Below are 20,472 nucleotides of genomic sequence, written 5' to 3' on the forward strand. Positions count from 1 at the left end.
GACTTATTTTAGATTTAAGTCAGCAAAAAGGGAGCCCTTCTTGAACTCTAACGAAGAGAGTTTGCTTAAGGAAATGATAAAAGGGTCTTACTAGAAAGTGTATAGAACCACGATGATGGCCACCGAGCCTCCCTTTATATGGAATCATTAATCTATTACTTTTCAGAACTGTGGAAGCCCTATTCAGTATAGTGCAGAATTTTGTATTAACATCAATTCATCTGTCATTAATTGTATTAAAGCCAACATTAATTAATGCTTAATAATAACTACTATTATAATATAACTCTTGAGCACTTTTTATGTACTAAGTCCTGTGTCAGGTTCTTAATAAATATTATCTTATTGAATACTGGCAGTAACCCTTACAGATCAGGAACTAGAGACTGAGTTAGAACCAGTGGTTCTCAAGTTGACTGTAAATTAGACTCACTTGGGTAATGTTGACACCTTGCCATGCCCTGGCCACGCTGAGACCATGAAATCAGAGTCTCACAGGTGGGGTGCAGGCTTTACTCTTTTTAAAGCATTTATTACCTAAGTGATTCCACTGTGGAGTCCAGTGTTTCTCAAACTTTATAGTCCAGTGCTGCTTAAACTAAATCACTGTACTAAATCACTTGGGGACCTGATGACAACTGAGTACAAATTACGTCTCTTGTGTAATTCAATGCGGAAGATGCTAAGTGATAAAACAGAGGCATTTCAGAATTTCTAGATATTTGAACAAAGATTGGAGGACTGCTATTTTAGATTTGTGAAGCTCAGTTTGTATTTTATCTACTTCTGTAAAGGAGCAGAACCAGGTTGTTGAATGAATCTCTTTGCCTGAGGCCCTTGGCATTTTATTTGGTTTTCTTTTCTTGGCCCTGATGCTTTTTACCTTATGTTGTAAGACATATTTATGCCTTATCTTTATACTGATCTGTAAGCAACTTGAAGGCAGAGTACTTATTGTGCTTTTCTTTTAATAGGCACTATACACATATTTGTTAAAGAAATAACAAAAGATTATAAAAGATTTACTAAAAATGGTAATACTTGAGTAGGATGAAGTTCTAGGTGTCCTTTCTTAGGCACTCTGTCACAGTTCATATCTAGTCAATTTTTAAAGTATATGTTACATGGAATTAGCAAATACTGAACCATTGTTCCTAGGGGAAATACAGAGTTAGATTCCTGTGAGCTTCTGGTCACATTTTTGTTGACCAATACATAGCCTTGTTCTATGTGTGCTTCTGTTTAAATACACCTTATTCAATATATGTTGCTGATTCATTAACATTGAATTTGTGGTCAGTAGCACTATAACTCATGCATGAACGAAGCTCATATAGCACAAGTATTTTCTTTGTAAGGCATATCACAGCCTTCTTGTGCTTGGGAACACTAGACGTGCGTAACTTTAGGAACTTCTACACCTCATGTGGGGGCCATCTTAAACATCAAAATCACCAAAAAAAAAGCACAGAAGTGTGAAAAACATGGCACTAAATAGAGCACAAAAAGGACACTTGTTTATAGCATGAGAACTGAGACAAGACGCAGAGCATCACCTTGTTCTACTTCAGCTTGGAAATGTGCCTACTGGGCCACTTAAATTTTTGTCACTCTATGTGTGTCCTGAAATGACCACAAAAGCTCCTTGAACACTGATTGGGGGGTTACAAATAAATTTTAGTGAGCAGGAGAATTCACAAGTACAGAAGCCACAAATAATGAGGATTTATTGTACATTAATACTTTTACATACAGATAATTAAACTACACAAACTACACTACTGTCTGCCAGCAGTGTTAGCTGAGTTATTTGTTATTTGATCAATGTTCTTAGTTTAGCATGCATCAGAACTGCCTGGAGAACCTATTAAACTACTCATTGTTGGGCTACACCCCCAAAGTTTCTGATTCAGTCGATGGGGATGAAGTTTCAGAATTTGTATTAATAACAAGCTCCCAGGCGATGCTGATGCCACTGGTCTAGGGACCACACTTTGAGAACTACTGGCTTAGGCAATAATGCTGCATGCTTTGAAATAGTCTATAATTCAGAATTTCCCCTTAAAGCAGAGGGATCTTGAGTCAATTACTAGTTAATATATATTTATGTTCATATCATATATGAAGCTGTTAAAGATGTCAATATGTAAATGTGCTAATTTTTTATAATTTGTTTTTTTATATTGTTTTGCTTTTAGGAACTCATATGTTCGGTTAAGGCATTTATGCACCAACACATGGGTAACCAGTACTAGTATCCCCATAGACACAGATGAAGAGAGGCCTGTTATGTTAAAGGTAAATGTCACTGAATATGGTTTAATTTTTAGCCACATGTCATCCGAATAGGATTAGGATAGGAATGCTGTGTGACATGTTCCTTATACTCCATCTTCACCAATATTAGATATCATTGCAATTAATTACATCAAGCATGCATGTCTGCCAGTTGCTTAGGTAGCTGATCTAAATGGGTTGGAGGCAGCAAAGCTGTGATTCAGGAGGATGCTACGGAGACATCAAAAAGAACGGTAGCGGCATGTGGATGGAGAAGTAGAATCCAGGAGTGCCTTTTCTCTACTGTCAAAACTGGAGCAGAGGGCAAGTGTGAAAGGGAGAGGTTTCCAGTGGGGCTTTGGAACAGGGCAGGAAGTGGGCACAGGAAATCTCTGTGTCCCCACAGCCTTTCGTAGTGGACGAAGCAGGTGGGAGTTACTGTGTTTGCATGATCTATTCTTGTCTTATATTTCTTAAATAGTACTAGATGTATTAGTCCTCAACGAATATTGTATAGTTGTTTATAAAACTAATCTTAATGGAAAAACACATTTCAGATTGGAACCTGCCAAACCAAAGAAGATAAAGAAGCGTTCGCCATCGTGTCTGTCCCACTGTCTGAAGTTCGAGACTTAGACTTTGCCAATGATGCCAATAAAGTACTAGCGACCACAGTTAAAAAGCTAGAAAATGGCACAATAACTCAGAATGAAAGGAGGTGAGTAACTTTAAATGGGTCTTAAATAATCAAGAGTCAGTTGTCAGTTGTTATAGTAAGCCTGATGTGAATGAATGACTCTAAGGGAATATTTATAACATTCTCAATAGCACACCTGCTTCTGAATGAGGTGGGAACTTACTCCTCTTGATCATAGCGAGTGAATGAAATTTGTCAAATTTAAATCTGGTGAAATATTTACTTGTCCTGTTTTAGCTTTGCTTGAAAACAGTTGTTTTAAGTTATTTTCTGGTCATTCTTTTTTAAATCCTTTGTGGGAGATTTGCAATACCTTTTGCTGTGCATGATTTGATATTTGGATTTAGAGTTCTAAAGGACCTAAAGAAAGTTTTGTGTTTCTCTGATGTTATTTATTCAAGATGCATTTCTCAGCTCTGGTACCAGAAAACAAACAGATATGTAAAACCAGAAAAATTATCTGCAGGCTATAGCTCTCTGCCCTCATAGCTTGTTCAGAGAAACTGGATCCTTGATTCTTTTTTTTTTTTTTTTTTTGAGACGGAGTCTCGCTCTGTCGCCCAGGCTGGAGTGCAGTGGCGCGATCTCGGCTCACTGCAAGCTCCACCTCCCGGGCTCACGCCATTCTCCCGCCTCAGCCTCCGAGTAGCTGGGACTACAGGCACCCGCCACCACGCCCGGCTAGTTTTTTTTTTTTTGTATTTTTAGTAGAGACGGGGTTTCACCATGTTAGCCAGGATGGTCTCGATCTCCTGACCTCGTGATCCACCCGCCTCGGCCTCCCAAAGTGCTGGGATTACAGGCTTGAGCCACCGTGCCCGGCCGATCCTTGATTCTTAAGCTCTGGTTTTGGAAATAAGTAAGAAAGAGAATGATATTGACAGCTAGCGATTATTGCATGCCTGCTTTGTGTCAGTTACTAGGTTGGACACTGTAAATATATTTTATCTAATCCTTCAAATAGCCTTGAAATAGGTATTCTCGTTTTACATAAAGGAAAACTGAGGAGGGTAAGCAAACAAGGTAAGGCTGCATAGTTAATACTAAGGGGGGATTCAGTCCTACATGGTTTAAAGTCCATATGCTTTCCAGTGTGCCCAAGCACAAGCATCCTCTGTATTTCCTCTCTTCATGATCTGCTACATGCCTGTTAATTTAAACAAGAAAAAGCTATTTGCCAATTTCCCAGGCATTCAGACGCTGGAACTCTCATACACAGCTGGTGAGATGATAATTGATATATGCACCTTGGAAAATAGTTTGGCAGTAACTAGCAAAATTAAAGAAGCAAACACCCCATGACTCACCAATTCCACTCCTAGGCTGAACATTCTTGAACATCTGTCCAAAAGACTCTCCTCCACATGTGCACCAGGACACATGTTCAAGAATGTTCAGCTTTGTTTGAAATAACCCCAAATGGAAAACCATCCAAATGTCCAACACCAGTTGAATAGACGATGAAAATTGTGTTATTTTCATACAATGGAATACAGTTTTGCGATGAAAATAAATGAACTACATCTATGTGCAATGGCGTGGCTAAATTAGACAAACGGATTCGGTGAAAACTAGACACAACAAATACATTCACTGTAATACTATGTGTAACATATAAAAACAAGCAAAAACAAACTCCACTCCATTTCTTTGGGGGCCTTTAAGCAATTAGAAGAACCATAAAGAAATGCAAGGAAGTCATTGTGACAAAAATCAGGATGGTGTTTCTTCTTAGAGGGGAGGGAGGAATTATGCTCCCTGAAGGTTTGAAAGGTGCCTGCAGGGTTCCATTTCCTGCTGTTGGTGGTGGCTTCATGGGATTCACTTATCAGTAGTCCTTAGCTATATGTTTTAGAACTTTTTAGATACACATCTTACAATACAGAAGAACAAAAAATCCAAGTTTGCTTCCCTCCATCCCTGTCAATGAGAAAAAAATCCTAAATATGCAAACAAATGGAAAAGCTGTTTCTCAGCTTCCTCTCTGTTCTTACCTCTGTTTTTTCCCCTGCCAAACTTACATTTCAAAACAACTATTGTATATTCAGTCACACCTCCAACCCTGTTAGGGGAAATGAATAAAGGCCGGAAGCAGAAACAAGTGGCCACTTTTATGGGCTATAGACAATTAAATATCAGAGCTACATTAAGGCAGGAAACGGATTCTAATGTGCAGATAGGAATTTTTATTTGTCTGTTATTGATCTCACTTTTCCTTTCGTGCATCTATTTCCTTGTTTCTAACACTCTTACATATGCACAGCAATTTTCTTGGCTTCACTTAAAAAGTCTCCCTTGCTAAGCATTAAGGTATTCCTTGAAGAAAAGGACAGATAAAAATTCAGATTATGGGCTCTCCACCGTCACTGGCTGGAATCCTGTGCAAGTCCCTCTTCTTCAGTCATGGCTGGAGATTATCTTAACCTCTCAAGATGATTCTAAGGAAGGTGGTGGACTAGGACTAACTAGAGAGCATGCGTTTTTATTTCCTTTGCTTCTTTCTTTCCCTACTGTTTTGGAGTGAAAAACATCGTATTAATAGCAAAGAGAAGGCTTTGCCTAAGAAATATGAAGGTACAATTATTGATCTTAATTTAGTAATTTCAGAAAAGCCACCTCCTATCAAAATTCATTCGAAGCTGCCTGTCAGTAAGGTAGAGCTTGTTGGCAGAGTTGAATGCATTTGTATTATTTTCTCATGTTTGGAATTGAATATAAAATTATTTCTGAAAATAACTGACAACTCTGACTTTTTTCCCCCTATGGAAAATGAAGCGATTATTATCTGTGTCAGAAAGCCTGTGTTGTTGGAATTTTTCTTTTTTCTCTCTCTCTGTCTCTCTCTCTGTCTTCCCTCTTTACTTATCCCAGGAATGAACAAGAGCTCTGGAAGTACAGCTCCTGTGTTATGCTTCGAGATCCTCAACCTTAAATATTTTCAGTGGAATTTTCTAATCTTATTCTACATGATCACACCCACAAAATAGAGAGGACTGGGAACGTGTCATCAGAGAGAGAGGAGGGAAGATGGAGGGGTGTTAACTGCCATCCAGAACTTGAGGAAGTGACACAGGCAGTCCTTGACCAGCATTTCTGCACTGTGTTTACCTCTGAGGGTGCACAAAATACTGGGGTTTCTCTCAAGCAGTGAGAGTTCAGAGATGGGATTAATTCAGTATTACTAAACTCCTGGTACATGCCAGGCACTTGGCCACGCAGCATGGGTATATGTGGTGCTAATGTGGTGGTGAAGGCCACAGACTATCCCATGTCTCTGTGAAACTTACCCTCTTGAGGGATGGTTCTCATTCCCCATGATAGGAGCTCAGGATCTAGAACAGGGGTCATCCACCGTGTGATCACCAGATCAGATGTCGTTCTGATGTTGCTTCTCAGAGCAACATCATTTTCTCTTAAATTTTATTTGCCAGGTATGACTATCCTGACACCAGCAATCTTTAGTTTAACATTTGCCTGATGTCTCTTTTTCCATATCTTTTTATTTCGTGTTTCCTGGTCATTTTGTTTTAGTGAGCAGCAGAAGGTTGATTGTAACAATCTAATCTGATAGTCTATTTTATTTATTTTTTTGAGGCAGGGTCTTGCTCTGTTGCCAAGGCTGGAGTGCAGTGGTCCAATCATGGCTTACTGCAGCCTCAACCTCCTGGGTTCAGGTGATCCTCTCGCCTCAGACTCCCAAGTAGCTGGGAACACAGGCACGTGCCACCACACCCAGCTAATTTTTTGGATTTTTCTAAAGACAGGGTTCGCCATGTTGCCCAGGCTAATCTCAAACTCCTGAGCTTAAGCAATCTGCCTTTCTTGGCCTCCCAAAGTGCTGGGATTACAGGCGTGAACCACCGTGCCTGACTGATAGTCTATTTTCATTTGCAAGTTTAATGACTTTGTATTTGATAAATTTATTTGAATACATTTTTATTTCTGTTTTTCTTTCTTTAGTGTAGCTTGTTTTCATTTCCTTTACTTCTTTCTTGCTTTCTGCTAGATTAATAAAGTTTGTATTCCCCTCCCACCATTTTACTGTTTTCTGTACTGATTTAGAAGCTTTCGGTCATATTTTTATTCATTAGCAATTACGCTTGAATTCTTATCATACATTTTGACTGTATATTCTTCTTGATAAACTTGAAGTTACTAATTTTTTTCTCCCTCCCATGAAAGAAAAGTGTTGCAGCATGCTTTGGTTTTGCCCTGACTTTCTCCCTCCCATCTTTCTTGTAGTAGTTGTCTAGAACCATAGTTCTGTGTTTATTCTCTTCATTTGTAAAATTTTATTTTAATTTGATAAATACGAAAGAATAAATGTATCAGTATAAGTCATGATGCACCACCTTTTGTTTCTACCGATAAATTGTATTCCTTTCTTCTAAAGACAATGAAACATCTTTTTTTTTAAACTTAAAACATTTATTTTATTTTTTAATCTTATTTCAGTAGTTTTTGGGGAGAGAAATTTAGTTTCTAAATTTTTTTTAGTGATTAATTTTATTTTTAAAATAATTTTACCTCTTCTTCTGCCCCTTTCTTTATGTTTTCCTCCTGTCTTTATTACTTGTATCTCACTTATTCGTTCTCATTCGTTCTCTTTTCATCTTGCTGAAATTTATTCTTTAGTCCATTCAGTGGAGAGGCTTATGGGTTATAATCTTTTTAGTTTTTACATATATGAAAATATCTTTATTTTGCCTTTACTTTTTTTTTTTTTAAGACGTCTCACTCTGTCGCCCAGGCTGGAGTGCAGTGGTGTGATCTTGGCTCACTGCAAGCTCCGCCTCCCAGGCTCAGCAATTCTTCTGCCTCAGCCTCCTGAGTAGCTGGGATTATAGACACCCACCACCACACCCGGCTAATTTTGTATTTTTAGTAGATACGGGGTTTCACCGTGTTAGCCAGGATGGTCTCGAACTCCTGACCTCAGGTAATCTGCCCGCCTTGGCCTGCCAAAGTGCTGGGATTACAGACATGAGCCACCGCACCCAGCCGGAATTTACTCTCTTAGCACATTTCTTTTTTATTTTTTTGAGATGGAGTCTTGCTCTGTCTCCCAGGCTGGAGTGCAGTGGCACAATCTTGGCTCACTGCAACCTCTGCCTCCTGGGTTCAAGTGATTCTCCTGCCTCAGCCTCCCGAGTTGCTGGGATTACAGGTGTGAGCCACCGTGCCCTTGCTTTACTCTTAAGTGATACTTTATGTATGAGATGTCAGATTGATTATTACTTTCTATCAGTATTTTAAAGCTATAATTTAATTACTTGCTAGCATATCTTGTTGCTGTTAAGAAATCTGTTGTCAATAGACTTGTTATTCTTTATTGGTAATTTTTATTGTCTTGGTAATTTTATATATTATTTTTCTTTGCTTTTGATGTCTTAAGATTTCACCATGATGTGTTTACAAAGGAGTTTTATTTTGTTTTTTCTCATTTGACATTTAAGGTATACTTTTAATCTGAATACTTATTTCTTCCTTCAATTCTTGGATTTTTTCAGCCATTTTCCTGCAAATATTGCTTCTTTGTCTTTTTCTTCCTTTCTGTCTTTTGGAACTTTTATGAGATATATGTTGGATCCTCTTAATTCATCATTTTTGTCTCTTAACTTCCCTTTTATTATTTGCCTTTTAATATTTCTCTGTGCTATTATCTGGATCGATTTTTGATACTACCTGAGTAGCTGGGACAACAGGAGCATGCCACCTCACCCAACTAATTTTTTAATTGTTTCGTGCAAACAGGGTTTCACTCTGTTGCCCTGGCTGATTTTGAACTCGGGCTCAAGCAATCCTCCTGCCTCCACCTCCCAAAATGCCAGGATTACAGGCATGAGTCGCTGTGCTCGGCATATAATTATTATCTCTCAGATTTTTTTTGTATATCCACCTATTTTTCATTTATATTGGCCCTTTTAAAATATGTTGTCTTTTTAATATATTGCTTTCTTTATCTCTTTGAAGACTGAATACACACTCATTTAAAACTTATTTTGAAACTGTTTTGTTACTTGGATTTTGTCGGTGGTGGAGTAGCCTCCTAATGCTTTAGTATGGAGGCTGTCTTCTTCAATGTCAGCTTTCCTTATGTGCTTTGGACTTTTACTATGTGTGATTTTCTTAGGTGGGAGATTTCTGTTTTTCCTTTATCTACATGCACTTGTCTTCTTTGTCAGTTTTATGCTGGCTTCTACCTGGTTTCCTCAACTAGACCAGAGCCAGATCTGATATCGAGAGCTGAGAGTCCATGTTCTCTGGTAATACGATACTTTAATCATGGAGATAGCTGGTGGCTGGGTCCAGCCCTATCCATGTGCATCCATTGTTTCCTCCTATCACTGCACAGCCAAAGCCTGAATAAGGGCCACTGAACTTTAAGTTTTCTTTAAGAGGTTAGAGAAGCCGTATGTTCGTCTCTGCTGCATATGTTTAGTTTATTTCCCTACCATGTGTTTTTGGTCCCTCTTACCTTGCAAGAGTTGAACATCATCCCTGTTCCTCACTGTTTTTCTTATTTTGTTCATTTTCCATAAAGCTTAAAAAGCAAACTAGTAAGATTGCGTGAGTTAGTAGGAGCTCACCACTGCCCAGTATAGAATCAGAGTTTGAGCTAAATTGAAAACAAACCAGCTCTTTGTTTTGCCACAAAAGGGATGCTTGAGGCGCAAGGTCAAAAAAAGGTTTCAACAGTTTCAGAGGTCAAAAGAGAAGGTTGCTCTTCCTGGCTTCCATGGCCTTGTCATGAAGAGGTGGGCTTTATATGTAGGGTTGACGTATCATGATTTGCAATCTAGACTATTAATATTCGTCATGATCATTCTATTAACCATCTTCAATTTTCAGGGCATTTGAATGACTTTGAAACAGAGCAATCTGTAGTTGCTCACAAAATTTTACTTTCTTAGATATCTAAATATTTGATTACAGTTATTGAAACAGTAAGAGAAAAGGAATCTTAATAATTTAAAAAAGAAAATGCAAATATTTATGGCCAAACTGGACTTGCATTGGGCATATAGAAACTGAAGTTCAACTTTTTTTCATTGTGCTGAAGTAACCTCAGCTCCAAATTTCTTTTGTTTTGTTTTAAGAGCAACAGAATGATTTGGAGGACATTAAATCACAATTTCAAAAGAAGTTCACACCACATTTGGATGCACATGAAACGCGTTTTACGTTTCTGTGGCTGCCTTCAGAGATTCAACGTAACTATGTCTGTGAATTATGTCAGACACAATTTTCCAAAAGAAACAGACTGGGTTAAAATTTAAAATAGGCATACCAAGAAAACATAGAATCCCAGGAATTTTGGAGGGAAGTTTATGATCCCTGGAAGTATACTGAAATTTCTCTGGGTGACTAAATTATGGATTCTAGGTGTGTCCACTTGGCTTCACGAAGCGCATTCTCTTTCAAGACATAAATCGGGAGATAAGATCAAGATGTTTTCCTACCAAAGGTATTGAAAGAGAAGAAAAGAGATGTTTTCCAACTGAATACATTCTATACTTTCCTGGAATTGTTGAAGCTCTTAAAATGTAGTGTTCTTATGAATGTGTTCATGATTAGCATCATTGTATTCACATGCTAGCAACAGCAAATAAAGATGCTAACACTATATGGATAAAGCTAATTTAACAATTTATTGGTCAGCTTTTGTCTTATTCCAAACAAATTATGTGTTTATTGAATAATTAAGTTGTACTTTACCACTAATACAATTTAAAAAATGCCTTGACCCTTCCAATACAGATTCCTCCTCTGTTTACCCATTTTTGCAATAGCTTGAACCCCTGCCCCCTCCCTCAATTGACTAACAGAAATGGAAAATGACAAAGCGCAGGCAGAGGAAGGAGGAGGAAAAAAGTGAAGAGAGGAAGGGCTTTCAAGACACTTCCTGTACTAAATGCCACTGAAGTTCAAGTAATAGTTGTAATAATAACCAAAATACAGATTTAAAAGTGAACATTGGTGTATGGTTTTAGAATTTCGTGATTTTGATAGGTCATTTAATACTTCCAGTATTTTGAGTGTCAGATTGCTTACTCTGTCTCTATTCGCAGGTCATTTAAGTTTTTCCTATTCTGTACATTGGGTAAGTTGAAATGTGGGGAGTACTAGGAAATGTCGTTTGAGTTAACAGTAAAAAAATAAAGCAAAAGAATTGAAATTTAGGAATTTAGTATAGCTGTTTTCCCTTAAGCAGAAATATGCTGCTTTGCTAGTCAGTTGTGGAAAGTCATCTGGTGGTGTCATCCTACCTACTCGTGTGTAGTTGCGACTCACATGGCTTTATTTGATAATAGTCTGCAAACACTTGAGAACTGGAGGCACAAGTAGAGGTTGGAGATGCTAGAGAAGGAATTTTCTTTGTAAAGGTTTAGGTAAACAGTAACTGTCTTAGAGACTATTTTGTCAATTAAATACCTTTTTTGTTATAAAATACCTTGTTTTCAAGTGTTTCAGTTCTTATTACTTAATAAAAAGAAATTTCCATGGATTTGAGTTCCACTCCTGAAGAAAAAGTAAAAAAATCTATCTGCCTCTCTATCTATACCTACCTACCTACCTATCATATATCTATACATTTTCCAAAATTAAGCACACCATAAAGTAAAATTTCCTTTTCATTTTGTAATAGATTTGTAACCAAATTATTGGAAGACCTCATCTTCTTTGTTGCTGATGTGCCTAATAATGGACAAGAAGTTCTGGATGTGGTTATCACTAAGCCAAACCGAGAGCGTCAAAAATTGATGAGGGAACAAAACATACTGGCGCAGGTGAATTTTTTCATGTACTAAATTTGTATATTTTATTTTCTGAATTACAGTATCAGGAAAGTACTTGTATTAGTTATCTATTACTATGAAGCAAATGATCCCAAAACTTAGTGGCTGAAAACAAGGTATTTCCTATCTCACAGTTTCTGTGGACTAGCGATCTAGGCGTGGCTTACATGGGCCGATCTCGTTCAGGGTCTCTCACCAGGCTACAGTCAAGGTGTTTGCTGGGGCTGCAGGCATCTCAAGGTTCAACTGAGAGAGGACTCGCCTTCCAGTCCTCTCACATGGGCGTCTCTCAGGAGTGCCTCAAGACAAGGCAGCTTGCTTTCCTTAGAACTGAGGGATCCAAGAGAAAACTAGAGGGGACGCTCACGTGGAAGCTACCATCTTTGTATAACCTAATCTTAGAAGTAACATCAGTTCTACTGTGTTCTATTAGTTAGAAATGAGTTAATAAATCTAACCCATAGTTAAGGAGAGAGGATTCTATGAGGCTGTGAATATCAGGAGGCAGGAATATCAGAGACCATTGTAGAGACAGCCTACCATGGACCTCCAAAAACCCTGTATAGTCAGACTATCTCCAGAAAATATGCTGGAAAAATTCCTAGGTAGAATTTCCAGGTGAACTTGGAAAGTGCGATCTCCATCTGCTTCCTACTTCTTTCCTTCTCTTCCCTAGGAAAGTAGGGCAGTCTGTTCATCAGCTGACAAGTGCTCTGTACAATATTCTAGGTTTTTTTCCCTGAAAGTACAGAACTGGTCATATATTACATCTTTTTGAAATTGTTTATAACACATCAAATTGATTCACTTCCTAATGATATGCACATATGGACATGCCTATATTTATGTATTATTTTTATTCTATTAATTGCTATTTAAATTAATGAGTTTCTTCATTAATGAAGTACAGACTCAAGGAAGATACTTAAAACATAAAAATCATGCTCTTGATACACATATTCTTATTGATTTGGGAAAGGCAAATAGTAGACATAATATTAGTTATTATATGTAGCTGATTGTCTGAAAATACAAAATCAACATTTTTCTCAAATAAAATAAAGGTTGCAAATCTAATAGGACTTTTTTTGAGTAATTATTCTATAAAAACATTTGATTTCAAATAATTTTAGGACCTTGGATGATTTATTAATAATATCTGAACCAACATATGTCAAATATTTTATTTTTGTATGATAAATATAAAATTAAAGGCTCAGTGAATACAAAGTTATTAAAGAAACTTTACTTCATATCATATTTCATGAATTCCAAAGAATAATTCCTTTCTGTTTTGCTTTCATGCATTAATGCTCATGCCCTTGACTCTGCTCTTTCATAGACAATTTCCTCATTCTAGCAGCTCATCTCCAGGTGATCCCTCCTGCTGTCTTGCTGCCGAAAAGAGTTATATTCCTCAGTGCTTTTTAAATGCTTCCTAACTGCTAACCCTCTTACAAGAATCTGGCTTCCTGGGTGCCACCAGCTGCCCATGTGGCTCCTAATTTGTCACATTTGAATGCTGATACGTTCATCGATTTGGCCACATCCTTGTGTACAAACAACAATAAATTAACTCTTTTATAAAGTAGTTTACAAGCAATGTTTGGAAGTCATTTTCTGATGTCAGTTTTAATGAAAAGTAAATTTTTTCTTTATATTATTTTGATTTTGAAAGGTTCTAGAAAATAATAGAAGAAACTATAGAGCCCCTAGAAATCAAGCTACATTTTAGTTCATCTGAATATGTTCATGTAACTTGGTGAAGTTAAACATCTTCATATTTCTTATTTTATAAAATATGAGTTCTAAACAAAATTAAGCATTTTATTTAAAGAATGTTTTTGTCATTCAATGTAGGGGACCCTTTTAGCAGTGCTTTTCTGATCCTTGATATGTTGGTCCTGTAAAGTAAATCCTCTTTGTTTTCCCCCTTTACGCTAACAATACTCAAATTTATATAAGTGTTTTTTGAATCAATGTTCTTATTTGTTTAAAAAAAAAGGTTGCACAACGTTTTATTCATCAGAATAGGTGGCTGTTTTTATTCCTGGTAGGTATTTGGAATTCTTAAAGCACCCTTTAAAGAGAAAGCAGGAGAAGGCTCAATGCTGCGACTTGAAGATCTTGGGGATCAAAGATATGCACCCTACAAGTACATGCTGCGGCTCTGTTACCGTGTCCTGAGACACTCTCAGCAGGATTACCGGAAAAATCAGGTCGGAGAGTAGCCCCCATTTAAAACTGTTTCATATTTAAAAAGTATGGGCAAGGTTCTTTGATTGCAATTCTACAGCATAGAAAATATGAATGGGAAATTTCACTTAGAAATTTTATGTTGGGCAATACATAAAAATGATTTGTAAGTATTTTTGAATTGTATTGACCATGGCTTTATTCTTCCATATGAAATTAGAATCACTGGGGGAGGATGTCCTGAGTACTAATATGTGCCTGTTATTGGCTCCTGGTGGCCAGGACATCCTGGATCTATTATTTAAGGCGGAATGGAACATTTTTGGCTTGAGGAACATGTGAGGTACAGCATCCCTGTGTATGGACCAAAGAGGTTATAATTTAATGGAAAAGATATGATGGGAGACAAAAGACACAGAGAAAAAACAGAGTTATGGGAATTCACGAGAGAGAGAGCCCAGTGGTGGCTTTGGGAACCAAGGAAGGATTCTTGGAGAAGGAAGCCTTTGGGTAGGATGAGAATCATTTTCATAAGTTGTACGGGAAGAGGTATTTGTGAAGAGAGATCTATGAAGTGAGAATGATAGATGCTAGAAAGGGCATGTTTGCCCTAAGATATTTGCAACTGCTGAGGTCAGGGAACCCAGGTGGATCTAGGGGTACAGCTAACAGTTACCAGTTGCAAGTGAAATTTCTCTTTAAGTCTCATTTTTATCTTAAAAATACAAGCCAGGTGTTGTGGCTCAAGCCTGTAATCCCAACACTTGAGGAGGCCACGGTTGGGGGATTACTCGAGGCCAGGAGTTCTAGACCAGCCTAGGCAATATAGGGAGGTCCCCATCTCTACAAAAATGAAAAATAACTGGGTATGGTGGTGTGTGCCTGTAGTCCCAGCTACTAAAGAGGCTAAGGCTGGAGGATAGAGGATAGCTTCAGCCTCGGAGTTTGAGGCTGTAGTGAGTTACGATCACACTAGTACACTCCAGCCTGAGTAACAGACCCTGCCTCATACAAAACAAAGCAATCACAAGCTTAATCTTTCGCAATATGTTCAATAATGTAAATGTCTAACATAAAATTGCATAAAACTCATCATTGTTTGATAAATTAGTGTTTCTCTTAATCCATTTGAGGACAGAGTGCATCACTGTAAGTTTCATTGACGAGTTTGGTCCATGAAGAAAGATGATGTGGGAGAGGGCTGGAAGGGCAGGGCGAGCTAAGCCACTAGGGCCTAGGATGTCAATCCTAGAAGGTGGAGGTTATTTGGGAAGAGTTAGTAGTATTTATTGTGTACTTACTTTGTACCAGGCTCAGTTCTGCATACTTGTCATGAATTAATTCAGTAACACTGAATTAAGATGAAGGACAGAGGCACAGAAAGGTTAAGTAACTTGTCCAAGGTGATAGTTTAAGAATGGAGCCAGTCTGCAAACCCAGGCTCTGAATCATCGCACTGTTGCACCTTGGTAGTTTGAACATTTTTGGGGAAGAAAAAAAGATTTGTTTTAAGAAGATTGTGTTAAAATATTTTGGCTTCATAATTGTGTTTGAAGAGTAAGAAAGGTCTGAAAAGAGTATGTAAAAACATTAGCTAGAAGATAAATCATATGGCAAGGAATAGGAGTAAGAGCAAGGGGACGATATAAACAAATCCTTAAATATTGTCTAATATAATCTTAGTTATAAACACCCTTCTTGCTAGTCCAAATGCTGTCACTAGAATTATTTTTCCCAACTTCATTGGGTTCCTTTAAGATGGCAAGATGAAGTAGATAGCGTTGTTCATATTTTTTTGGAAGAAGAATTAAGTACCAGAACATTAAATGGCCTTCCTTCAAGCACTCAGAGGCAGTGATGGAGCATGCTCCTAGTATCAGACCCTGAGTTCTTAGTGGAGATCTGGAGTGGGGAAGGAGAATGAGAGGCTGCTCAATGTTTTCTCCTTGCTCTCAGTTTTCTTCTTGGGTTTGGAGAAATACTCTTGTGAGATAGGTCACCACTTCACCCATACGAGCAATGCTGTATTACAGAGATTGACATTAACAGGAAAAAAAAAAAACAAAAAACAAACAAACCCAACAGGTCTATAGAGGTTACCCAGGGCCCTCAGGCCTATCAGGTCCCATGATGTGCACCCTGCTTGATGGCTGTTAGCCTTTGGAAGGGTGCTTAGGGCCTCTTCCCTTTTCTGCAGCCCAATGCTTCAGGATGGCGGGGAGCCAGATCACTTTGGATTTGGTTATTTCGCTAGTCACTAGTAGGTTCCCTGGGCGGCATGTCTTAACTGGTGTCAGTTCTGTCTCTCAAGATCTGGCACACATGTTCTTTCTCACTCCCCTCTCGGTCTTGGCCAAGTATCAGTGTGTACGTACACACACCCCCCCCACACACACATGTGTGTGCACACCTCCCCCCCGACACACATACCCCTACCTAGTCATATTACTCCTTTCAGGTACATGTTTATGCACTTCAAGGACCTGCTTTCTGGGTTTCTTTGGAGCATAGAGATAGAGTATAGATGATAAAGGAATAAAGAATCCCTAGCATTTGTTAAGGGTTATATTTTATTTTTCTTCCCTTTCTATTGTGTGTTCTAATTGAATCTCAGTGATAGCTGAGAAATGTTTTCTCATTTCTATTGAATTAAGAATGCTTTGTAGAAAGCATAAAACAGCTTTCTGATGTTTTCAGAACATGATTTTAAAATGTTCTGTATTATTATGTAGTATATGTTATATAGTATTATAGCTATAATTACTTTGTTTTTTTTTATCTTTACCTATATGTTATAGTCCTAATAGGAAGTTCATTTGTGACTTAACACTAATCCATGTATTTAATATTGAATCTCTATTTATTACTACTTATAAAATTTGATACCACCTCTAATTTCATTTAGTTATTTATTAACATCTTTGGATGTTTACCTTATACCAGGGTATGACTACAGTAGGCATGAAAGTGTATAAATCAATATGTATCCTTAAAATGATATACTAACAGAAGACATTTACTTTACTTAACTGGCTACCCAATACACAAAGCCATCATTCTGAAAGGCCACAAAAATGCTGCTTAGCATGTAATTAGATTTGTGCAGTCAATATCATTTTCAAGGAATAGGTACATTCCAGTAAATTTTACCTAAGGCAAAATCACTTTCTAATCAATAAATTCTCTCATCATAGAAACAAAGACACATTTCCAGGGAGAATCCCAAGGAATCAAAGTAAGAACCTTTCATGGTAGAAGGGGGTGAAGCTCACCAGTTCCATGGCAGTGTGAGATGTGCTGCTTGTAGACAGAACATGGGAGATGAACAATAGTGGTTTGGGATATAGGAAAATTAGTGTGATGAATAAGGAGTAGATCAAACAATAACATGATTGAACCTCCCCAGTGGCATTCTCTTACTTTTAGAATAACCTCTTTGCTCTTTACCATGGCTCACAAGGATTTTTTTGACCTACCTCTCCAACTTCAACTTTGCCTTCTGCCCCTTACCACTGCCTAGCTACAGTGGCCACCTTCTGTTGATAGAACACAAGCTTGGTTCTACTACCACAGGGCCTTTGCACTGGCTGCTCCCACTGCCTAGATGACTTCCCTCTAGGTCTTCCAATGGCTGCCTCGTTCTCTTCATTCCCATCCTAGCTCACATGTCACTTCTTCAGCATCCACCCTATCTAACGTTGATACCTTCCTCCATTCCTCTGTTTGTTTCATTTCACTTGTCAACATGGAATGGAATATAGTAGGCCTTCAAGAACAAGAAACATTTATTGGGTGAATGGATCTAATCAATAAAATGATTAATCACATTGCCCTGCTTGGTAGCTTTTTAAAGATAAAAATTATATGATGGGGGAGGGGGGAGGGATAGCATTAGGAGATATACCTAATGTAAATGACAAGTTAATGGGTGCAGCACACCAACATGGCACATGTATACATATGTAAGAAACCTGCACGTTGTGCACATGTACCCTAGAACTTAAAGTATAATAATAAAAAAAATTAGATGACATTTTACCATTATTTTAAAGAAAAGATCTTGCATATCATTCTAGCCTATTCACAGAAAAGGAATCAACCCAAGTCCATCTAGGATCTTCAAGTAACAACCCAGATCTCATGTCTCATGAATGAAATATCAGGCAGTCATCTTCTTTTCTATAATTATGCCCAAATCATTGGCTGTGACTTTAAGTAAGAGATTGAAGAAAAGCCTCTGTTAGACTGATGAAATCCAAAGTTATTGTGTCATAAAAACTTATTTTAATTAGATTTATTTTTTCCACTTAGACTGTAAATACTTCTGTTGATAATTATGTCTAGGTGTATAACTTTTTGGTAGAAGTTCAATAATGTATATCCAGTATGTTTTCATGTCTTTCCTCAAAAAGTTCTATTTATTGAAAAATTTACTTGCTTTTCTTTTGAGATAATTTTTAGTGAACTTTCTGTTATGAATAAATTAATCAATGTTGTTGACCCTAATAGAACGTGTTATTTGTAAACTGTTTGGCAGTGTATTCTGACAGCCTTTCTTCTTTGCAGGAATATATTGCTAAGAATTTCTGTGTCATGCAGTCCCAGATTGGCTATGATATTTTGGCAGAAGATACTATCACAGCTTTGTTGCACAACAACAGAAAACTACTAGAGAAACATATCACAGCAAAAGAAATAGAAACATTTGTCAGTTTACTCAGGAGAAATCGGGAGCCAAGGTTTGAAATGATTCATGCGGTATTCTTTCCTAGTGGAGACTGTGGCTTTGTGTTTTATTTTTAGAACTTTTAAAAGTTAGAATTCTTTCATATCACTAACTTTTATGGACAAACTATGTTGGGCTTATTGCTATAATAATTGTATATAATAAAGAGTTACTACCTCATAAGAGATCAAAGCCCTTTATAGACACACTTAAGTATGATTGATTTTCACTCGGAATCCTCATGATTTTATAGACCTTTATGGTTTCTCAAAATACATTCATATTATTTAGATCCTTGCACATTTGTGTGAGATACACTGGTTGTATATTATTGCCCCCATTTTAGAGATGAGACAATAGAAGCCTAGTGAGCAACTTGCCCAGGCGTACCCTAATAGGAATAGAACGCAAGGTAAATCAAGGGTTTCTGATTCCACATCAAGTTCTTTTTCTGTTGTACCATGCTGCCTTATCTTGAAGAAATGAGTGCAGAAAAGTCAAGCCAATTGGCAGTGTTTCCTTAGCTAATTAGTACAGCAAATAAATGCTAGAAGGTAGAAATGGGCCTCTGACTTGACCAGGTCATAGTAATTTTCATTAGGCGTGTGCTCTATTTCTATTTCATTCAGTACAGCATTAGCTTTGATCTGCTTTTGGTTTGATATTCAGCTCTGGGGAGACTCACTTTAGGGGAGATGAATGATTTTCTAAATGTAAGTCACGGTGCTGTGGGAGGAATATCATAAAATAAATAGAAGCAAACACGTCGGTTTTGAAACAAGACTTGTATTAAATGAAAAAAAATTATATGTTTAATTTGTTTCTAATGATGCAGTAAACAACACATTAGACAAATGTTGCGTGGAAATAATATTAAAACATATAATAAGTTTATTTTATTATATTCCAAATTATGTCTTTATTCTGATGCTTCTATAAAATGCTTCGTCTTCATATTCCATTTAATTTTTTTCTCTTGCCAGGTTTTTGGATTATTTGTCAGATCTGTGTGTGTCTAATACCACTGCTATTCCTGTAACTCAAGAACTCATCTGTAAATTTATGTTGAGTCCAGGCAATGCAGACATTCTCATTCAAACTAAGTAAGCCCAGATAATGGATGCATCATTTTCCTGTTGATTATTTGTAAGCATTGTAGTTGTTTGTCATATTTACAAGTGTACTTTTTAGTAGATTTTTGTATGTGCTATTTATTTGAAGGGTGGTCTCAATGCAAGCAGACAACCCCATGGAGAGCTCCATCCTTTCCGATGACATTGACGATGAAGAAGTTTGGCTCTATTGGATTGACAGCAACAGGGAACCTCATGGCAAAGCTATCAGGCACCTTGCTCAAGAGGCAAAAGAAGGCACCAAAGCTGACTTAGAAGTTCTTACCTATTACAGGTTAAGTATTGTAGACAATCTTACAATAATTCTCAATCTCACGTATTAATTGAGAACTGCTTCTCTGTAGCCACTAGAAGTTAGGCATCTATGAAGAGGCAATTTTAAAAGTCATGTCGGAACTAGGGTAGCTGAAATATTTAGTATTATTTAAAATATTCAAAATACAAGTTAACATGTCTATTTTCTGCATACACCACTTGTAATTTCCTGGTTTTTCACCAGCTTGGAATTGTTGTGCAGCCAAAGGCTTTGTCCTCGTATTGAGTAGAGTGGAGGCAGATGAGAGACATGTTAGGACCTAGGTGATGGAGTCGAGAGGGATATAGACATGGGGCTAAGGAAATTGATCTGGCCACAAGGGTAGT

The 20,472-nt window shown here is 37.5% G+C and overlaps 1 protein-coding gene across 3 annotated transcripts in view; it reads left to right on the forward strand.

The window, feature by feature from the left end:
- The window catches only part of LOC105492154 (inositol 1,4,5-trisphosphate receptor type 2), a 493,933-nt gene that overhangs the window by 144,734 nt on the left and 328,727 nt on the right, over positions 1-20,472 (forward strand). For all 3 annotated transcript variants that reach the window (XM_071072009.1, XM_011759132.3, XM_071072008.1), the window contains 7 exons: positions 2,199-2,298; positions 2,835-2,995; positions 11,625-11,766; positions 13,833-13,994; positions 18,538-18,710; positions 19,681-19,800; positions 19,919-20,104. In XM_071072009.1, the coding sequence (XP_070928110.1) occupies positions 2,199-2,298; positions 2,835-2,995; positions 11,625-11,766; positions 13,833-13,994; positions 18,538-18,710; positions 19,681-19,800; positions 19,919-20,104 (1,044 nt within the window). The remainder of the gene's footprint in view (positions 1-2,198; positions 2,299-2,834; positions 2,996-11,624; positions 11,767-13,832; positions 13,995-18,537; positions 18,711-19,680; positions 19,801-19,918; positions 20,105-20,472) is intronic.

Source organism: Macaca nemestrina, chromosome 10, assembly GCF_043159975.1.
Source record: "Macaca nemestrina isolate mMacNem1 chromosome 10, mMacNem.hap1, whole genome shotgun sequence".
NCBI lineage: Eukaryota > Metazoa > Chordata > Mammalia > Primates > Cercopithecidae > Macaca > Macaca nemestrina.